Raw genomic sequence first — 18,925 nt, 5'->3', positions numbered from 1 at the left:
TGCCCCTACCCACCCACCCCCAAAACACAAAAACAGAAAAACAAGATGAAGTTCTGCCCCTGACCTGTGACAGGTGGGATAGCAGGTGAAGAATGGAAAGGCTCACTAAACTACCAGACCCGATTGGACTCATGTTGTTCCCTACTAATGCCCACCCCCCAGACTAGCCCCCGAAAGACTGATAGCCAAGTTTTGCTAGCCACAACTACAGAAGAGAACCTAGAGCCATCCTTCTGCTCCTTTGTTCTCCCTCTAGGGGATTTAAAAGTTAACTCCTGGGTGCAAAGAAAATAAGCCTTAAAGTTCACTGATGTTGGTCTTTTTTAACACCAATTATGAGTCCTTGTCTTAGTTGCATCAGTTCTGGGTCTAATGAACTAGAGTCTTATCAAAGTAGAAGGGCCAATCCACGGACTCTGCTCCCCAAACAACCCCTTACTGATTAAAATGATATCGCAATCCTCCCCCAGAAAGCAAAAACAAGCACCCTGCCCTTGTATCTACCAACTGAGAAAAATGCTCTGGCTTCTCTTCAGTTGCCAGGGTGAGCAAAAAGTTCATCCGTGGAAGGCTGGACAACAAGGACATGGCAAAGGAAGTTAAGTCCCCTCCTGACTTCTGAACTGGTCTCACTGGCCGGTCCAGCTGGTGGATCCAGACAGCAAGGCCAGCATTCTGTCACTGAAACACACAGCTGAAGTGGATGAATGCAGAACTCCAGCCAGAGCAGATGGCTGTGGGTAAATGTTAATTAATATTAAATGACACCAGATGATCACAAGTAACTGATTTAAGAAACAGGGTAAATAAGGGGAAAAAAACAAAATCACAAAGTAACAAGCCCAACTTCCTTCTCTGGGGGTTCCACATATTTTCATAGGTTTATTTTCCTTTAGTCAAAAGCCTTTAAGTTTTTATGGTGAGTAAAGGATTTCTGTGGCAATGGGAGAGAGCAGTGTACATATATCACTTTTCAAGATTTTATTTATTTATTTGACAGACAGAGATTACACGTAGGCAGAGAGGCAGGCAGAGAGATAGAGAGAGGAGAGAGGAGGAAGCAGGCTCCCTGCTGAGCAGAGAGCCCGATGTGGGACTCGATCCCAGGACCCTGAGATCATGACCTGAGCCGAAGGCAGCGGCTTAACCCACTGAGCCACCCAGGCGCCCCCATATATCACTTTTCCGTTGGTCCTGGCTCCAGCTCAGGACAGACCTGACCGAGAGAGAATGACAAGAGTCTCTGACTCACTCCTCTTCCATCTTCTCCTTGTTGTCTTCAACTGCCTCCAGGGACTCCCTGACCTGATAATCATCCAGACCTCTCCCTGCCCCCAGAGATTCCTCTGCAACAAGAGCCAGAGATCCACTCCACCCAGTCTCAAGGACTCCCTGAGCTCCACTTAGGGCCCTACATTCTACCCCAAAAAGTACAGCCACCTGTGCAACATCTCCCCATCACAGTGAACCAACACTTGCCAAACTGACCTTCTCATCTTCCCACAGAAACTAGCTCCCACTTTCCTACCGTATTTTTTCGGCTCAGATATCTGATTCTCCTCAAATATTCTTCCCTTGTCTTAGTCCATTCACGCTGCTCTAACAAAACCACCACTGACTGGGTGGCTTCAACAACTGGTCCGTGATCAAGTCAATCAAGGGGTCAGCTGATTCAGTGTCTGGTGAGGGCCCATTTCTTTTTTTTTCCTATTTATTATTATTATAAGCAGGGGGAGTGGGAGAGGGAGAAGCAGGCTTCCTGCCAAGCAGGGAACCTGATGCAGGGTTCAATCCCACCACCTCAGGATTATGACCGGAGCTGAAGGCAGACCCTTAAGGAATGAGCAACCCAGACACCCCAGAGGGCCCACTTCTTGGCTCACAGACCACTTCTCTGGGTTCTGTCCTCCTATGATGGAAGCAGGAAGAATCTCTGAGTCCCTTTCATTCGGGCACTAATCCCATTCATGAGGACTCCACCCTCATGACCTAATTTAACTGCCTTCCCCAGGCCCCACAACCAGTACCATCCAATTAGGGATTAGGCTTCATTGTATGGATGTGAAGGGACTCACACATTCAGTCCACAGCAACCCCCTGCTCCTCCTCCCCTGACCCCAAATTGACTCCTTCTTCCTTTTCAGTGCACTGCACCTGCATCTGATCAGGCCCACCACCAGCCACCCAAGCTGACCTTTACAACCTCAGAGACAGCAAGCACCTCCTCACAGGTCTCCCTGCCTTTGGTCTTTTCTATTAGTCAACATGACAGCCAGGATTCAAAACTGCGGGTGTCCGACTCCAAAGCTGCTCCCTCCCCACTTCAAAAGAAAAAAAAAAGGAAGAAACCATACAGGCCCCCTGTGTCTATCATTCAAAATCCAAATTCCTTAACCTCTCAATTCAGGCTTTTCTAAACCTAACAGTCCGACATTACCAGACTGTCTTCTGCAATCAAGTGTGCAACATCCCCGTCCCTATTCAATTAACACAGGCATACCTCGTCTTAACTGCGCAGATACTGCATTCTTTACAGACTGAAGGTCTGTGGCAACCCTATGTCGAGCCATTCTGTTGACCCATTCTGTCTACCCTATTTTCCCAATAGCATTTACTCACTTCCTCTCTGTCACATTTCAGTAATTCTCACAATATACCAAACTTTTTCATATTTGTTACAGTCATCTGTGATCAAGGATCACAATTCACCAATAGCTCAGATGACAGCATTTTTAGCAAGAGAATATTTTTTACAATTAAGGTATGTATTTTTTTAGACATTATACTATTAACAGACTACAGTACAGCATAAACATAACTTCTATAGGCACTGGGAAAAAATTCGCTTGACTTGCTTTATTGCAATATCCGCTTTATTGCAGTGGTCTGGAACTGAATCCACAATATTTCCAAGGTATGCCTCTACCATTTCTGCTCTGGTTTCAATTCTGTGCCCCTAAGAAATGATTTCCTCCTAGTTTCATGCTTATCTAAATCCTACCTCTTTCATGAACTGGCTCAAATTATACCTAAATTCCTACAGCAACTGTTCACAAATTATTTAGCAATGACATTGTCTATAACACCTTGTCTAGTACTTGTCTTACTCATAGTAAGGAGCCCCTGGACTGCTGAAGGGAAAACAGGTTGAGGGTCTCTTCAAAGGCTAAACATAAAATCATCATTATTACCATAGACTCTTAGGTATCTATACAAAAGAAATGGAAAAGTCCACCCATGCACAAGACTTGCACAGGATGCTCAAAGCAACATGATGAAACTTAAACCTTCCTCATCTGATGACTGGTTAAATGCGGAATACCCATACAAAGAACTACCACTCAGGAAGAAGGAACAAACTACCAATACATGCTGTGGCATGGATAGACTTAAAAACACTGCTAAGTGTTAAGACACAAAAGACCACATATTATATGATTTCATGATAGGACATATCCTCAGGTTTGGAGTCAGGCATGCGATGACACCCCACCTGGCGAGTGCAGTTCAGTCCAGACCAAGAACCAAGAAAGCCGTGATCTTGGAGTACACGATACAAACTGTGCCCGCGGCATCCAGCAGGTCCACCTCATCTCTTCAGCTGTGTATTTAAGTAAAGGACTCAAAACACTGCCAAAGAAGCTTTCGTTCTTTATTAAATTCTCTTAAGCGTTACCAATATTATTATTCAAGTTTAAGACAGGGCAAATCTTATGAAGTATTTATGGGTTCTCTTCTTATAAATAAATTTATAAAGAAAACATCCACTAATTCATCTCTACTCTCTCTAAGCTGCTCAGTTCTCTAAAACTGAAAAGAATAATTCTGGTGTACTAAAAAACCAGAGCTGAGGCTTTTCAATACGTTCAATTACAATACTTTTAATTTAACTCTGAGTGGTTGGTATCTTTTGATAATTTTAACTATTACACAGCAGTATGTGCTTATCACCCCTGGTCTTCTTCAGCCTCAAAACACCTTTAGAATTTATTCTCCACATAGAAGAAAACTATTACCAAACTTACTGCAAATGTTTGACCATGTAGATAAGCCTTTTATGCTCAACCCAGGCAGTGCTACTACTGCACATTTTAGATGACCGCCCTAGGCACTTCAAACATCTGAACACCTTTCTTCTTTCTACAAACTCTCCTACAGAAAGAGCAGTCAAGAAAATTGTTCTAAAACCCAAAAATGCAAAGCAATTTATGCTCCATTTCTACTTCTTTCCTCAGGATGGAAAATTTGGTCAGTTCTTAACTTGGCCTGACCATGGCTCTAAGAGGGAATGCCAAATATTCTACTGCACAAACAGAAAGCTTAACCTGGTATCAGGCTTGAGAGGATACTTCCAAATACTTCCTTTTTTTCTGGAAACACTAGCACCTTCCTTTTGGTGAACTCCAAAAAACTATGGGTTAAGTCACCATTTTAAACCATTTCAATTCAACAGCAAAAATTACATGGCAAGTATTCTTAGCACTACCTGAAAACAAGGAGGGGGAGGTAGGTGCCAACAAGGTTCGTGTGACTTGCCCAAAACTTTAAATCTAAAACCTGACTGTTGGGATAGCTGCCAACAACTTGAAATTGCTTACTCTAAAAAACATTAACAAATCAGCAGATCTTCTTTTTTAATCCAAGTTTTCTCTTTTTTCCAGACAAAGCACAGCAGTTTTGCTCTGAACATACCAGTCGGGGTATTGCTAATTTACTTGACTGGGTGGCTTTATAGTCTCAGACCAGACAGTCTAGCTGGCTGCTAGGAAAAAGGTTTCATAGCTTAAAAATATATTTATATGAAGTGTTACTTCAAGATGTGTGTGAAAACGATTTTTAAGTTGCTGCAAGAGCAGAATGTTAAGGCAACATCAGAAAACAGAGGTGTTGTAAAACACTAAGCCCTACTCTACACCTGGTAAACAGAGCTAAATGAGAAGATGTTACTCAATCCCCTAATACAAAAACATCCCAAAATAATCTGTTGAACTTGACTTTGCAATTTCATCTTTTACATTTTGATGGCAGTGAGAGAGACCCTGGGGCTGTAACTCCCTTGCAAAAAAAAAAAATCCAACATGTGACTTACTTATGAGGCTTAAAATAAGGGAAATATAAAATAAGTTGTCCTTTGCTTGGCAACCATCCTTTTAAATTACCTATGTTTATACTGTATCCAGGCTACACCTGGGAGTGGATGGCTAATTTAGATATAGAAAACACCAAGGATCACTTCTGGAAGGAACACAAGACAATAAACTCCTCAGTCAGTACATCGACAGCATCAGGGTAAGCAAGAAAAGGACTTTACCAAGAGACTGACATTTACACTTTTTGACAGAACTGAAATACACAGAATTACAGAGCATATTCACTGAAACAACAAAGAAAATCTGTCCTTGTAAAGGCTATCTTTTTTACTCCCCAAAATGTGTTTCAATTTTGATACTTACACCACACACTGGTTAAGAAAATTAAGCGCGGTGTTTAGCAACGGGGCAATCCTAACTACCTTGAGAGGCACTGGGCTCACCCTCACTGGCAACCACTGAAGTCAGCAGGGCCAGGCACAAGGAGGGCCTCCTATTTCTCTGCACAAGCCGCCGCTGTCTCCTTATTGAAGCCCCGGATGGAGAGATCATAGACCACCTCCTCTACTTTCTTCACATCATACTTCAAGCCATCATAGCGCTTCCTCAGGGAGTCGTTTTTCAGGTTGAGCAGGCGGAAGCCAGAATCCAGCTCATTGATGAAGGTGGAGATGTGGAGGGGCCGGGAGTAGTCTCCCGCAGTCACACTGTTGACAGACAGCCTGGACTACAGGAGGGAAGGCAAAGAGGGATACATTACAACAGGCCTCTTTTAGCACATCTCCCTCCCAATCACAACTAAAAGACCCTCAAGGACACACAACTTTTCCACAAGGTCTTTTGTAATTACATTTTGACAGTTGTTTAATATTACAGTTACTTCACGACTTAAGAAATCATTCCCCTTCTGTTGGAGTTTCTCTGGTCAAGTTTTCATCATTATGAACAAAGGCTACGGAGGACACCTTCATAACAGCTTTTGTTCTTTAGAATTATTTCCATAGGACAATTTCTCCAGTGACATAAAGGGAATACGGGCAAAAAACATATACTTATACAGTTAAAACTGAAAGGAAGAGGTATTACCATCTTCTAAGAATTCACACATTGGTAAGTATGCACAGCTAGCACACTGTTTGAACTGGCCTTTCTCTGATGACTAGCAAAACATAATACACACAGTGCACAATGACGAACCGGTGGTCAAGAGCAGGCTTAGAAAAGACTCCCTGAATTTTTGTGCCCATTTTAAAAACTGACAGTGAAGTGGGAAGAATCAAAAAAGCAAATGGCAGGGGCACCTGGGTGGCTCAGTGGGTTAAAGCCTCTGCCTTCAGCTTGGGTCATGATCCCAGAGTCCTGGGATCGAGCCCTGCCATTGGGCTCTCTGCTCGGCAGGGAGTCTGCTTCCTCCTCTCTCTCTGCCTGCCTCTCTGCCTACTTGTGATCTCTGTCAAATAAATAAATAAAATCTTTAAAAAAAAAAAAGCAAATGGCAGGGGCACCTGGCTGGCTCAGTTGGTGGAGCATGTGACTCTTGGTCTTGGGATAGTGAGTTCAAGCCCCATGGCAAGCATGGAGCCCACTTAAAAATAAAATAAAATATTAAAAAAAGAAAAAGAAAATGGCAAATCACTAAGCTACTTACCAATTCACTGGCAAGAATTAGAACTCCTGAGAGATAATCTTCTACATCCAGATGAAATCCTTTCTCCCGATCTGGCTCAACTAAAAAATACACCAAAGTAAAAATAAGGTCATGATGTGAACAAAACCTGAACCTAAAAGTATAAATTACTATATATATAAATATATATGCACACATATAATTTGTCTCAACGGAAAGATAAGAAAAATAATCCTTTACAATTGGGTTCATACTGTTGGCAACTAGTCCTCATTGTGGACTTTTGAGCTCTTTAGCCTGCAATTTTCCTTTATGTTACCGAGTCGTATCAGAGAGTACCTTTGTTTTTGGACAATGCATGCCGCAACACTTAAAGCATAAGCTGCGATACTACAAGTGGCTTTCACATGATCCACACATGCACACAAATACACATGCACACAGAGCAAGAGGACTGAAAGACATGGCAAAATAACAGCAAGCAGGAAATCTAAGTGCAGTGCATACAGGTATTCACTATGCTGTTCTTTCAACTTTCTGTGGGCCTGGATTTTTTAAAAACTAAATTTTACAAACTAAACGAAACAGTTGAGTGCAAAAAGCAAGCCACCACACGTTTTTACTTTTTGTTTCCAAATCATGAGTTTTCCATTTAGTTCCCATTTAACAAACAGAAAGTACAAGCAAGAGCTACCCTCCCCACCAAAATTAAGCTAACATGCCTGATCCTGCAGACCAATGCTAATGAAGATACTTACTGCCAAGAATTTCTGTAACTGCTTCTCGAGTCACTAGTGTTTCTGATTCCAAGTACACAACAAATGCCGCCAAGAAGACCAAACGCTGCAACACAAACCTCCAGTGCTCATGAAATCTGCATGGATATAAGCTCATTAGGTTGAGGGATTAACAAAGATAAATTCAGTATAGGGCGCCTGGGTGGCTCAGTGGGTTAAGCCGCTGCCTTCGGCTCAGGTCGTGATCTCAGGGTCCTGGAATCGAGTCCCGCATTGGGTTCTCTGCTCCGCGGGGAGCCTGCTTCCTCCTTTCTCTCTCTCTGCCTGCCTCTCTGCCTACTGGTGATCTCTCTGTGTCAAATGAATAAATAAAATCTTTAAAAAAAAAAAAAAAGATAAATTCAGTACAATCACAGTCAAACATTTTAGAAATAGACTATTTTTTCAAGTCAAATCTATGTGAAGCCCCAATGTATAAAATGTGTGAGAACAATATGACACTTGAATATATCAGATGAAATCAGTAGAAGTTTTACAAGTTCAAATTTGTAACAATTTTTTTTTTTAAGATTTTATTTATTTCTGTGACAGACAGATCACAAGTAAGCAGAGAGGCAGGCAAAGAGAGAGGAGGAAGCAGGCTCCCTACGGAGCATAGAGCCTGATGCAGGGCTTGAACCCAGGACCCTGAGACCATGACCTGAGCCAAAAGCAGAGGCTTTAACCCACTGAGCCACCCAGGTGCCCTGTAACAATTATTATTTATAAAATTTACAATAATTAACATCAAAAGTTTAATAAATGGGAAACATGATCCAACTTCAATGAAAATAATATTTATAATTTAAGATTAGGTATGACAAGAACAACTGTATTTTAGAAGTTTAATCAGTAAGACCAAGGATACTGCTCTGAGAAAAATTAAAATTGGAAACACAGATAGATGAGAACTGCAACTGTATGTACATCAACTTCAACACCTAACTTATTGTCACACTTTGATTTGCATGTAGCATATCAAGAAAATCCTGGCTCACACATATAAGAAATAACTACCACTGCAATCACTAAACCAACAAATTTAAACTTTCAGGATATCGCAGTTAAACTTAGCTAGAAGCCCAAAAAAAGCATACATAATTTTACAACCCCAGATATGAACTTCAGATATTAACACTATGCCTCCTAAATTTCAAAGATGGCAAATTCAAAAAAAATTTCAGTACAATTCAAGTCAAACAAAATCTTCTACGGGCCAAATCACCCAGAGGTCAGCCTCTGTGTGACCTCCAAACTGTATTATCTCTCAAGATCCCATCAATTCTCTTGTTCAACGTCTCTATACAGCCATTATTACCTTACAGCAGGGGTCGCCAAACTTTTTCTGTGAAAGGTCAGATGGTAATATTTTAGGCTTTGTGAACCATATCCAGTCTCCATCACACATTCTTATTTGGGTGTTTTTAGTTTGGGTTTTTGTTGTTGTTGTTGTTGTTGTTTTTAACAACCCTCTAAAATATAAGCAGTTCTTAGCCCCGAGAGGCAGCGGGCCACAGGTAGTTTGCCAACCCCTGTCTTAAATTATCTTGTGAAGTTGTATTATCTACTTCCCATATACACGTGTTTTTTGCCCACATATGTCTTAACAGAACATCTTTTTCACTAGGGAACATGTTTTCCACTAGGAAAACAAGTAAAGACTCTAAGTTCTTATTCATCATATTTCATCAATACCCAGATGCAGCTTTTTCCAGTTTAACATCTGTGAAATTAGGATGCATTTTACAATCTGTAAATTTCACAATTATGATTGGCTACAAATTTTCTTCCCTAGTGGTACATAAAATAATGGTGACTCCTAAAATTAATGGTGTTACAGATTCAACACAGCATAAAATATTAACTAAACATGCTACTCAGCAGTAAAACTCAAACTCTGAGGTAATACTCAGTTCATGTATATACTGCCATCTAATCCCACAACTTTAACAGCATAAACGTGATTCACCCAATTTCACATGTAACTTACATATACTAAAAAAAACTTTAATTGATCTTCATATAATGAATATTTTCTTCATTTTCATTCCCTTTTCATTGCAAAAATTATACATGTTCCTTGGGAAAATTCTCAAAGGGAGGAAAAAAATAAAGTCACCAAATCTGTCACCATTAAAATACCACCACTATTAATAGTTTGACCCTTTTTCATTGCTTCTTTTACATAGAGAAGTCTTCACCTAGTTCTAAGCAAATAACTCAGTACATACAATTTTTCTCCTGCCTTTACTTTTACTTCACATTACAAAATAATTCTATTTTTTCTTACAAACCTGTAATACTGTTCAGCAGGGAACTTGGTCTTCAAAGATGTTAGATGTGTTTTTACTGTACCAAAATGTTCTCGAGCTTTCAAACACCTCTTTGGAACTGATCACAAAAAGATAATCAAGCATAACAATAATGAAAGGTTTACCAAATTTCAAATACAGTTCTTCCTTAATAATCTACACAATCTATTTGGAAATAAATCAACTTAAAAAAAAATAATCTCATGACCCAATGCAGGGTATGCATCTCTACTTTCCAACCTGGCTCTCAAAATCTCACCTTTCATTTTCTGATTGATTTACCAACACTGAAAAATAGACAAAAATTTGCTGAAAGGGAATACCTTAGTAGACAAATCAGTAAGCTGTCCTAAATAATGTCATCCTCAAAGGCCAAGTAGCAGCTGCTATTCCTAGTCAGTCCTTAAAGGACTCCTAAAATTGGACGGCTTATAGCTCCTGTATTTGGTCAAAAAGAAACTTTATCTCCATCTCACTGACCAACTCCATACCACTGAGAAAAATGACTTGCCTCTGACACTCATACATTATAATATAATACCATTCTCTGACTGAAAATATATTCTAGCTCTTTCAGTTATGCTGGCTACATCTTACAATAAAGGTTCCATGTTTAAACTTATCCGATCTCCATTTAAGGGGCTGACTGTAAATACATTAGGAACATTTTACACTGGCCATTTCTTAACTAAAATGCCTATTAAGCCATATTCAATGAATGAAAAACTGGGTTTAAAAGAGAGCTACGAAACTACTACAATTACCACATTGCAATTATATTATCACATCGTAACACACAGAATTCTGTAAACACATAAAATGCTAAACTCACCTACTTACCCAATTTTTACTTGCCATAGAACATGACGGGCATTGTTCTTAATAAAATGACAGACTGGGAATGTTTTCTAAACGAAAATTAACTCTTTAAATTAATTATTCAAATAACTCTTTGAATAACGGACAAATTCGATTTTTAAAAACCCTTCAAAATCAAAAGAACTTACTGTCCTGAAAACCAGCACCCTGATGGACCCCTTGCAGTAGAGTTAAGATCTCTCGAGCTGTTTGTTCTAAACTCTGTACAACTTTTCGGATTTCCTAAAGAAAGCAAAAATCAAAGTAACAGACAAACTCAACATAGTTATTATCAGAACCCCAAACCAAATATACTAGAGAGTATAGACTGAATAACTATGACACCTTCAAACACATTCAAAACACCCGACAATCTTTACAAGGACTGAAGCTGTGCAGAAAATATCCAGGTTTGAATCCTGACTTTGCCACTTCCTTCCTCTTTGAGAGTTTCAGGAGGTTACTAAAAAGCCTGAGATTTCTCATGCAGCCTTCAAAGGATAATCGCGACCTAACAGAAACAACCCACTGGAACACTATAAATGTTAAAAGAGATAAAAGTATCTGAATGCAATTTGTAAAAAGAAGAATGCAATGCAATACAAAGAGTGTGTGTTTTTCAATCACTTTACAAATATTCACTGAGCATACTTATGTGCAAAGCATTGTGTAAATACTGGGTACCCAACTGGACAGTCCTTTCCATCCCGCAGTTTAAAGCATAAAGGGGAAAGACAGGCGTTTAAAAAATACGGATCGCACAATTTTTTTTTTAAATGTAAATGCGCTACTAAAAAACACGGCAAGAAAAGAATCTTTCAGACTCTGAGATCAAGGATATAAATACGTGATAACCAGGACGAGAAAGAAAAGATACGAATGCCAGGGAAAGCAGAGAGTACATGCAGAAGTCCTGAGGCAAGAAACTATCGGCGGAACTAGAGGAATTTAAAGGAAGTAAACTGAACATAACACACACGGAAGATGGCGTAAAATGAGATAGGGTGAGGGGAGGAGACACACCTGTGGGCCACAGTAGGGTCTGGATTACTATTCTATGCGGAATAATAAACTACAGGAGAGCTCTAAAGAGAAGAGGCCCCACGTGCTTTTAAGCCAGCACAATAACCCCGCGAGACGCGTGTGGTCTTGAGTCCCAGGGGCTAACTGAGCCTTGGACAGAAATAAGCGCCGAAAAGGAGGAAGACTGACACTCAAACGAGGTTGGCGATGCTGAGCCGAGACTCGAACACAGAGAATCAGGACCAGGTAGGAGAATCGCGGGAAGGGGAGGAACATTCCCTAAGCTGAAGCAAGTGGGGAAGCAACCCACCCCCGGAGGCTTCCCCACCGCTCGAGACAGGGCAAGAGTAAGGCCGAGCTACACGGCCCAGCAAGCAAGTAAAGGGAAAGGGGAGGGGAAGAGAGGGGCCTCGCCTCTCGGATGTCCTGCTCGGCAGCCAAAAAGCCCTGCAGCTCCACGAAGATCTCGCTCACAGACATGGCGCCAGCTGCACAACAGGAAGCCAGTGCGGCGAGTGTGGCCGCAGAAAAGCGTTTCAGAGACCACCAGCGAAGTCAGTCGCAACGCCCGCCGCCGCCGCCGCGTCCACTGGGCCCTACGCTACGGACGTCGCTGGGGTCCTCCGAGGTCCGCGGCGCGCAGCATGCCGGGCTGTTCGCCGTACTGCCTGATGTGTCGCCCGCCGCATCCGGAGCCGACGCGTGCGCCCAAGGGGCGGGACGGAAAGAAGTGGGCGGGGCTTCCATCTGGGGCTATTTCGGACAGGCCTCGCTGGAAACAGCCGCAGGAGTGGGGAGGAGGGTCCCACGGGGCACGTGGGCCTGAGAAGGCGGGGCCGGCTTGGAGGGGTGAGAGCGAGCGTGGCTCTTAGTTTACGTATTTGATTTGCGCTGAGTAGGGAGCGGGGGAGACGTGTTTCAGTGCTGAAGAGCATGCATAAAAAGCCAGGTGCGGAAAAATGCGGAGAGGTTGTAGTCTTCGTGAGGAAACAGGAAAACAGTGCATTCCTATTTGCAAAAAGTACACGGGAAATTAAAGTGTGTGGGACCGTGAGCGTAGGGGATGGATTGCGGGCGCAATTTCAGCGTTTTCCCTGTAGACTATATAAAACCTGATTTAAATTGCATGACTTTTTAAAGCGTGTGTGGTGGGAAGTTTCTCTTACGCTCAACGAACACCTCCTTATCCCAGTTCCTCTTGAGGCAAGCGCCGTAATGATTTCTTGTCCTTGCAGAGACATTATTGCGTACATCTACCGTACAAATAGAAATGTGTGTGTGCGCGTTGTGTCAGCCTGAAAATAGACACCACGAGAGCCAAATGAGTGAGATCAAAGGATTGCAGTTCGGTGAGAACAGACTTCAGCAATAGACTCCAGAAAAGTGTTCCTACTGCAAAGGCGAAAGGAAGGGATTGTTTTCTGGAGGGGGAAGAACTACATGACTTTGGTTTAAAAAAAAAAAAAAAAAAAAATGTAAATTTAATCTAACAGGCTAAGGGTTAGGCCGCTTTTTTGGTTACACACTGATGTCTATTTCTATTATTCTTGACAAACGATGCTATTCTTGGTTTGCATTATTAACTGTTGTGTCTAAAGAAAATCTACAGCCAAGGGTCTGATGATTGGGAAGCCCATGGTTCCGTTGATTTGGGGAGCAATGGATTGTGAAACGATTTCTTCTGGACCAGTCCGGGTTCTTGGTTTGTTTGTTTGTTTGTTTGTTTTAGATTTGTTTGTTTATTTTAAGGAGACAGAGCAGGAGGGAGAAAGGGGAGGGGGCAAAAGGAGAAGGAAAGAAATCCTCAGGCAGAGTCCCGTATCCGGAAACCATGCCCCCAAGGGAAATCAAGAGTCCGAGGCTCAACCGACTGAGCCACCCATGAGTCCCTGGACTGGTCCTTTTTTTCCAATTCAAGAGTTCATTAGCTATTTTTGTAGAAAAGAAAATGGAGCTTTTCTCGAAATTGAGTCTCTCATGGCTAGAAATTGTATACAATTCCACAGTAGGCTGCATTCTCCAAATGAATTAAAATTATTATTTCAACTAGGTGAAATTTGTTTGCCTTGTTTGAGAGGTTGCTCTAAAACTTTACCTGAAGGACATTGTATCTTCGTTCTACTTCTGTGAAGTGCATATTAATGCTACCTTATAAATAGTTTGCCAAATCACTTTTTCTGAACGTTCTAAATGGTCTTAAGCATTTAAGAGTGTATTTTCTCATTTGTCATATTAGAATTAATAACACCTATCTCTAAAAGTTTGTAGAATTATAAATGTGTGCAAAAGAGTACTTTCTGTCCCTATGAATTTGACTCTTTTAGGTACCTCATAGAAGGGGAATTGTATGGTATTTCTCTATTAGTAACTGGCTTATTGCACTTAACGATAATGATTTCAAAGCTCATCAGTTCTGGAGTGCCTGGGTGTCTCAGTCGGTTAACTGGCTGTCTTCAGCTCATGATTCCCAGCATCCTGGAATTGAGACCTTCACAGGGCTCTTTGCTCAGCAGGAGTCTGCTTCTCCCACTCCCTCTGCTGCTCTCCCTGCTTCTGCTCTTATTCACACACGCTCTCTCTCTCAAATAAATAAATAAAATATTTAAACAACAACAAAAATTTGCTAGTTCATCTATGTTGTACCATGCATGTGTCAGAATTTCATTCCTTCTTAAAGCTGAATAATACTCTGCTTTATGTATATACCACATTTTGTTTATCCATTCATTCTTCAATGGAAATTTGGGTTGTTTCCTCCTTTTGGCTATTATGAATGATGCTGCTATGAACATAGCTGTGCAAATATTTCTTCAGGTTCCTGCTTTCAATGCTTTTAACCTTAAAAATGTTTTTTGATGTTAACCTTAAAAATAAAACTGCCAATTATTTTACCAGCAAAATACGGGTTTGTTCAGGAATGACAGAGAATTGCAATTCAGGGCAAATAAGCTGTGGCAAAACTATAGGCAAGTCTGCAGAACAAAGGGGAGGAATGCTCTTGTAGAGGAAAGTGAGAAGTTGGGATGGGAGGAAAATCTTTCTTCCTCCTGCTCGGGTAGTAAAGTAGTGTCCCCATGCAAGGTCAGTCTCTTCCTGTTGGACTTAAAATTGACTACAGTGATAGGGCAGGAGAGCTCTCCCTGCCAAACCTCCCAACTCCACTTCAGTGAGGATTCCCTTTATGAATTTTCACAATAACCTAAAGTGGGGTAATTTTCTTAAACAGTTTATTTATTTTAGAAAGAGTATGTGTGTGCGCGCAAGTGCGAGTGATGGGAGGGGCAGACGGGGAAGGAAAGGGAGAGAATTCCAAGCAGACTCCACGCTGAGTACAGAGCCTGACTCAGGGCTCAGTCTCACCACCCATGAGATCATGACCTGAACAAAACCAGCAGTCAGATGCTTAACTCACTGAGCCACCCAGGTGCCCCTAAAATGTATAAATTATTCATGGGATTTTATCTGCGGAATGAAGGTGCCATATTCATTAACCCAGTTAGTCTCTTATCAAAGGCTATTTTGTTTGGTTTCAATTCTTTCTGTTATCAATAGCATTGTGATAAACGTCTTTGTAAGCTTCCTGTTCAAGATTTGAAATAATTTCTTTTTTTTTTTTAAAGATTTTATTTATTTATTAGACAGAGAGAGATCACAAGTAGGCAGAGAGGCAGGCAGAGAGAGAGAGAGGAGGAAACAGGCTCCCCGCTGAGCAGAGAGCCTGATGCGGGACTCGATCCCAGGACCCTGAGATCATGACCTGAGCCGAAGGCAGCGGCTTAACCCACTGAGCCACCCAGGCGCCCGATTTGAAATAATTTCTAATAGGTCCTATTTTTAAAGTTCTTGATATATTTTGCCAAATCACTACCCAAAGAGATTAAACTGATTTCCACTCCCCTGCCCACCAGAGCCTGAAGGAGCCGACTTCACTGCGCTCTTCCCAGTGTGAATATTAACACTGCAAACATTCTAGGCTAATCTCAGGGGAAAATTATACCTCCTCTAATAGCATGGAAAATTATGTAAGGAGTGGTGCACTCTGGCAAGGTTTTTTGAAGGGCCAAAAGGGGTGGAAACCAAAGAGTGGTTGGGTGTCCTTGCCACAGTCCAAGAGCAGGGAAAATGGGTTTGAGTAATCAGATAAAGATGGAGAATAGGAGATGGGCCTCAGGCTCTATCTTATTGTACCCACGGGATTTTTTTTTACGATTTTATTTTATTTATTTATTTGACAGATCACAAGGAGGCAGAGAGGCAGGCAGAGAAAGGAGGGAGAGACTCCCTTGCTGAGCAGAGAGCCTGATGCGGGGCTTGATCCCAGGACCCTGGAATCATGACCTGAGCCGAAGGCAGAGGCTTTTAACCCACTGAGCCACCCAGGCGCCCTATACCCATGGGATTTTATAAGAGATGACAGCGATAACATGGAGAGATCAATGTCATTGAAAGAATTTATCACTTAAATTTCCCAAAAGTAAAAGGCACACCATGCCCTGAAGAGGACCACATGGGGAAGCACTAAGTTTAGCCAGGAAGCAGAAGCAGGACTGAGGGAAAGCCTGATCCAGAGCCTTTATTGAGGTTTCTGCAGGAAAGGCAAGGCAGGGCAGGGGAACTAGTTCAGGACTGGCCAGCTTGATTAATTCTAATGGGCTTTATTTAGGCTGGTACCTGGCTGTGGCATGATTTAGGGTCAGGCTAAAATCTTGACTTAACATATGAGGTGAATAAGGGAGCAGTATAAGAAAGACATATTCCAGGCTGAGCTTTCTGCAATCTCTAAGAATTGGCTAGTTCTGGAGACACTGTCTCTCCACAGCCAGCAAGCTTTTTAAAATGTCAAAACAACCAGGGATACCTGGATGGCTTGGTCAGCTAAGCGTCTGTGTTTGAATCAGGTCATGATCCCAGAGTCCTCGGATCAAGTCCTGCATCGGGCTCCTTGCTCAGTGGGGAGCCTCCTTCTCCCTCTCCCTCTGCCCCTCACCTCCTGCTTGCTCGCTTGCTCTTTCTGGCAAATAAATAAAAAATTTCTAAAAAGAGGTCAAAATGCAAAACACAGAAAATACATCACAAAATACAGAATATAAGAAACATGACACATATAAGCTGGAAAGAGGGCGTCAAGATGGGGACTGCAGGCCCTGTAGGACCCAGGACACCATGACTCTTGCCACATACTGAACGGGCAAGAAAGGATCCTGGGATGGAGGAGGGGATTTGTGAGTTGGCTCAGGGACATTCACAGGGAGCCCGGACCTTCTGGCCACACCCACGACCCACTTTTCCCACCCCTAATCCCCAGGTGTGCACCCAGCTTCACTCAGGCCATCGCCACACCCAAGGTCTGAATTTGGAGGTGTGCATGACGTTAAATCTGGCACAGGACAGGATGTGACAGATGTGACAACCACTCACAAGGACAGAGGAAGAACCTTTCCCTCATAGCTTCAGGTCACATGGTCCTGAAGGGCGTGCAGACTGACTTTGTAGTTTGTTGGGTGACATTTCTTGAGGCTGCATTATTGAGGCCAGTGATACAGATAAGAGTTTCTCCCCCTCCTTCCCCTGCGATTGTCCCTTTCGCCCCAATCCCACAGCCCTGTGACGGAGGAAGGGGCAGCTGGGCAGGGCTGTAGAGACTGACTCCAACAGCTGGAAGAAGCCCCCAGGCAGAGTGGTGTGCCGGGAGGAGAACAAAGGGAAGAGGAGGCAGGGCTGAGCAGGCACCTCCTAGTACTCCCTCCCGGCGCGCACCTGTGTCCCTTCTCCTGCAGCCCTCGGCATCTCCCTGCAGACCCTCTCCTCCTCCCTGGACACTCAGCACAGCCTGTCTCGGCCTGCAGCTTGCCCAGCTCTGCCACCTGCCCCACCTCATATCCCAACCTCCAGCCCTCACCATGCTGGGCTCTGGCCCATAGGTGGGGACAGTGGCACCCTGGGAATGACACGCCACCATTCCATCCCAGCGGAAAAGTGGCACGGGAGGTCAGTGGGGGGAAAGGAAGGGACAGACACATAGTGAGCACACTCTCAGTAGTCCACGCAGGGGTGTGTGAAAGTGCCTGGAGACATTTTGGTTGCTACCAAGACTAGGGGTGCCCACTGGCATTGAATGCTGGGGGTCGGGCACCAAGGAAGCATATACAGGACAGCAGAACTCAGGGAAGAACCGCCCCACCCAAAGTGTCAGTAACCTCTGCCCACTCCCACAATCCCCTACCCCCATCTACACACACAAGAAAGAAAGACAGACAGACAGACGTAGGTAGGAAGAAGGGAAGGAAGGCAGGAAATAAAAAAAGCAGGAAGAGGAAAAGGAAGGAAGGACAAGCACGTAGGGCCCCAGCCTGTCACCTGGGCATGAGGCAGGCCAGCTGCTAGTCTGATCATGAGTAGTGTCCTTGGTGCATTAGAAGATACAGACTTCCCCCAGGAGACCTAAACAATCCTGTCACCCAAACTCTTCTTCTGAATGAGAAAGCTGAGAATTTCCCCCCAGACACACCGCTGGTGGGTGAGAAGCTTCCTCCTGGGCTCCCTGAATAGGATGCCACATCAACTCCTGGGCCCAGAGTGACTCTTGGGCCCTGGGGAGTAGAGGCACAGCCGAATGAGATATTACCCAACAGGGCTGGGGGGAGCCTCACCGACAGGCACTGTTAACTGAGAGTGACTGACAAAGCCTTGAGAGGGAAAAAAAGAAAAGCAGGTCTGATCTGGGCTATGGTGAGAATCTGGGGGCTGAGACTCGGTTCCTAGTTGAGAGACCATCTATGGTCTGGGTGGCCTGCTATCTTATGAACCTCCAGGAGCTCCCCCAGCACCTGCCAAGACAGGCCCAGGCCTCGCATTTTCCTCAGAAAACCATTTTGGGCTGTACCCATTGTGTGAACTGTATTCATTTCCTATGGCTGCCATTACACAATGGCTACCAACTAGGGGTCTTAAAACAACAGAAATCTACTCTCTCACAGTTCTAGAGACTTTAGAGATCTAAATTTGAGATGTTGGCAGGACCATTGTCTCTCTGAAGGCTGTGGAAAGAGCCCTTTTCAACCTTTTCTAGTTCCCGGTGGTTGCCAACAATCCTCAGTCTTCCTCAGGTTGCGCCTACATCACTCCAGCCCTCGCTCTGTCGTCAGCAGGCATCCTGTGTTGTGTGTGTCTGTGTGTGTGTGTATGTGTCCAAATTTCTTTCTTTTTTAAAAACACAAGTTACTCGATTAGGGAGCGTCT

At 43.2% G+C, this 18,925-nt stretch overlaps 1 protein-coding gene across 2 annotated transcripts; it reads right to left on the bottom strand.

The window, feature by feature from the left end:
- Window positions 1-3,631: 3,631 nt before the first annotated feature.
- Window positions 3,632-12,340, bottom strand: TSN (translin). Of its 2 annotated transcripts, XM_032353923.1 has the most exons (6): window positions 12,101-12,318; window positions 10,813-10,906; window positions 9,788-9,884; window positions 7,476-7,591; window positions 6,739-6,818; window positions 3,632-5,817 (listed from the first exon to the last, which is right to left on the bottom strand). In XM_032353923.1, exons 1-6 carry the CDS (start codon window positions 12,164-12,166, stop codon window positions 5,584-5,586), a joined length of 687 nt encoding a protein of 228 aa, XP_032209814.1. In that variant the 5' UTR covers window positions 12,167-12,318; the 3' UTR covers window positions 3,632-5,583. The 2 variants fall into 2 exon arrangements, with proteins under 2 accessions (XP_032209814.1, XP_032209815.1); XM_032353924.1 differs by lacking the exon at window positions 6,739-6,818 and having other exon boundaries at window positions 5,744-5,817; window positions 12,101-12,340.
- Window positions 12,341-18,925: the final 6,585 nt, after the last annotated feature.

This window comes from Mustela erminea, chromosome 8 (assembly GCF_009829155.1).
Source record: "Mustela erminea isolate mMusErm1 chromosome 8, mMusErm1.Pri, whole genome shotgun sequence".
Taxonomy (NCBI): domain Eukaryota; kingdom Metazoa; phylum Chordata; class Mammalia; order Carnivora; family Mustelidae; genus Mustela; species Mustela erminea.
Note: the sequence above shows the minus strand (reverse complement) of the source record. Positions and strands in the feature narration are given on the sequence as shown.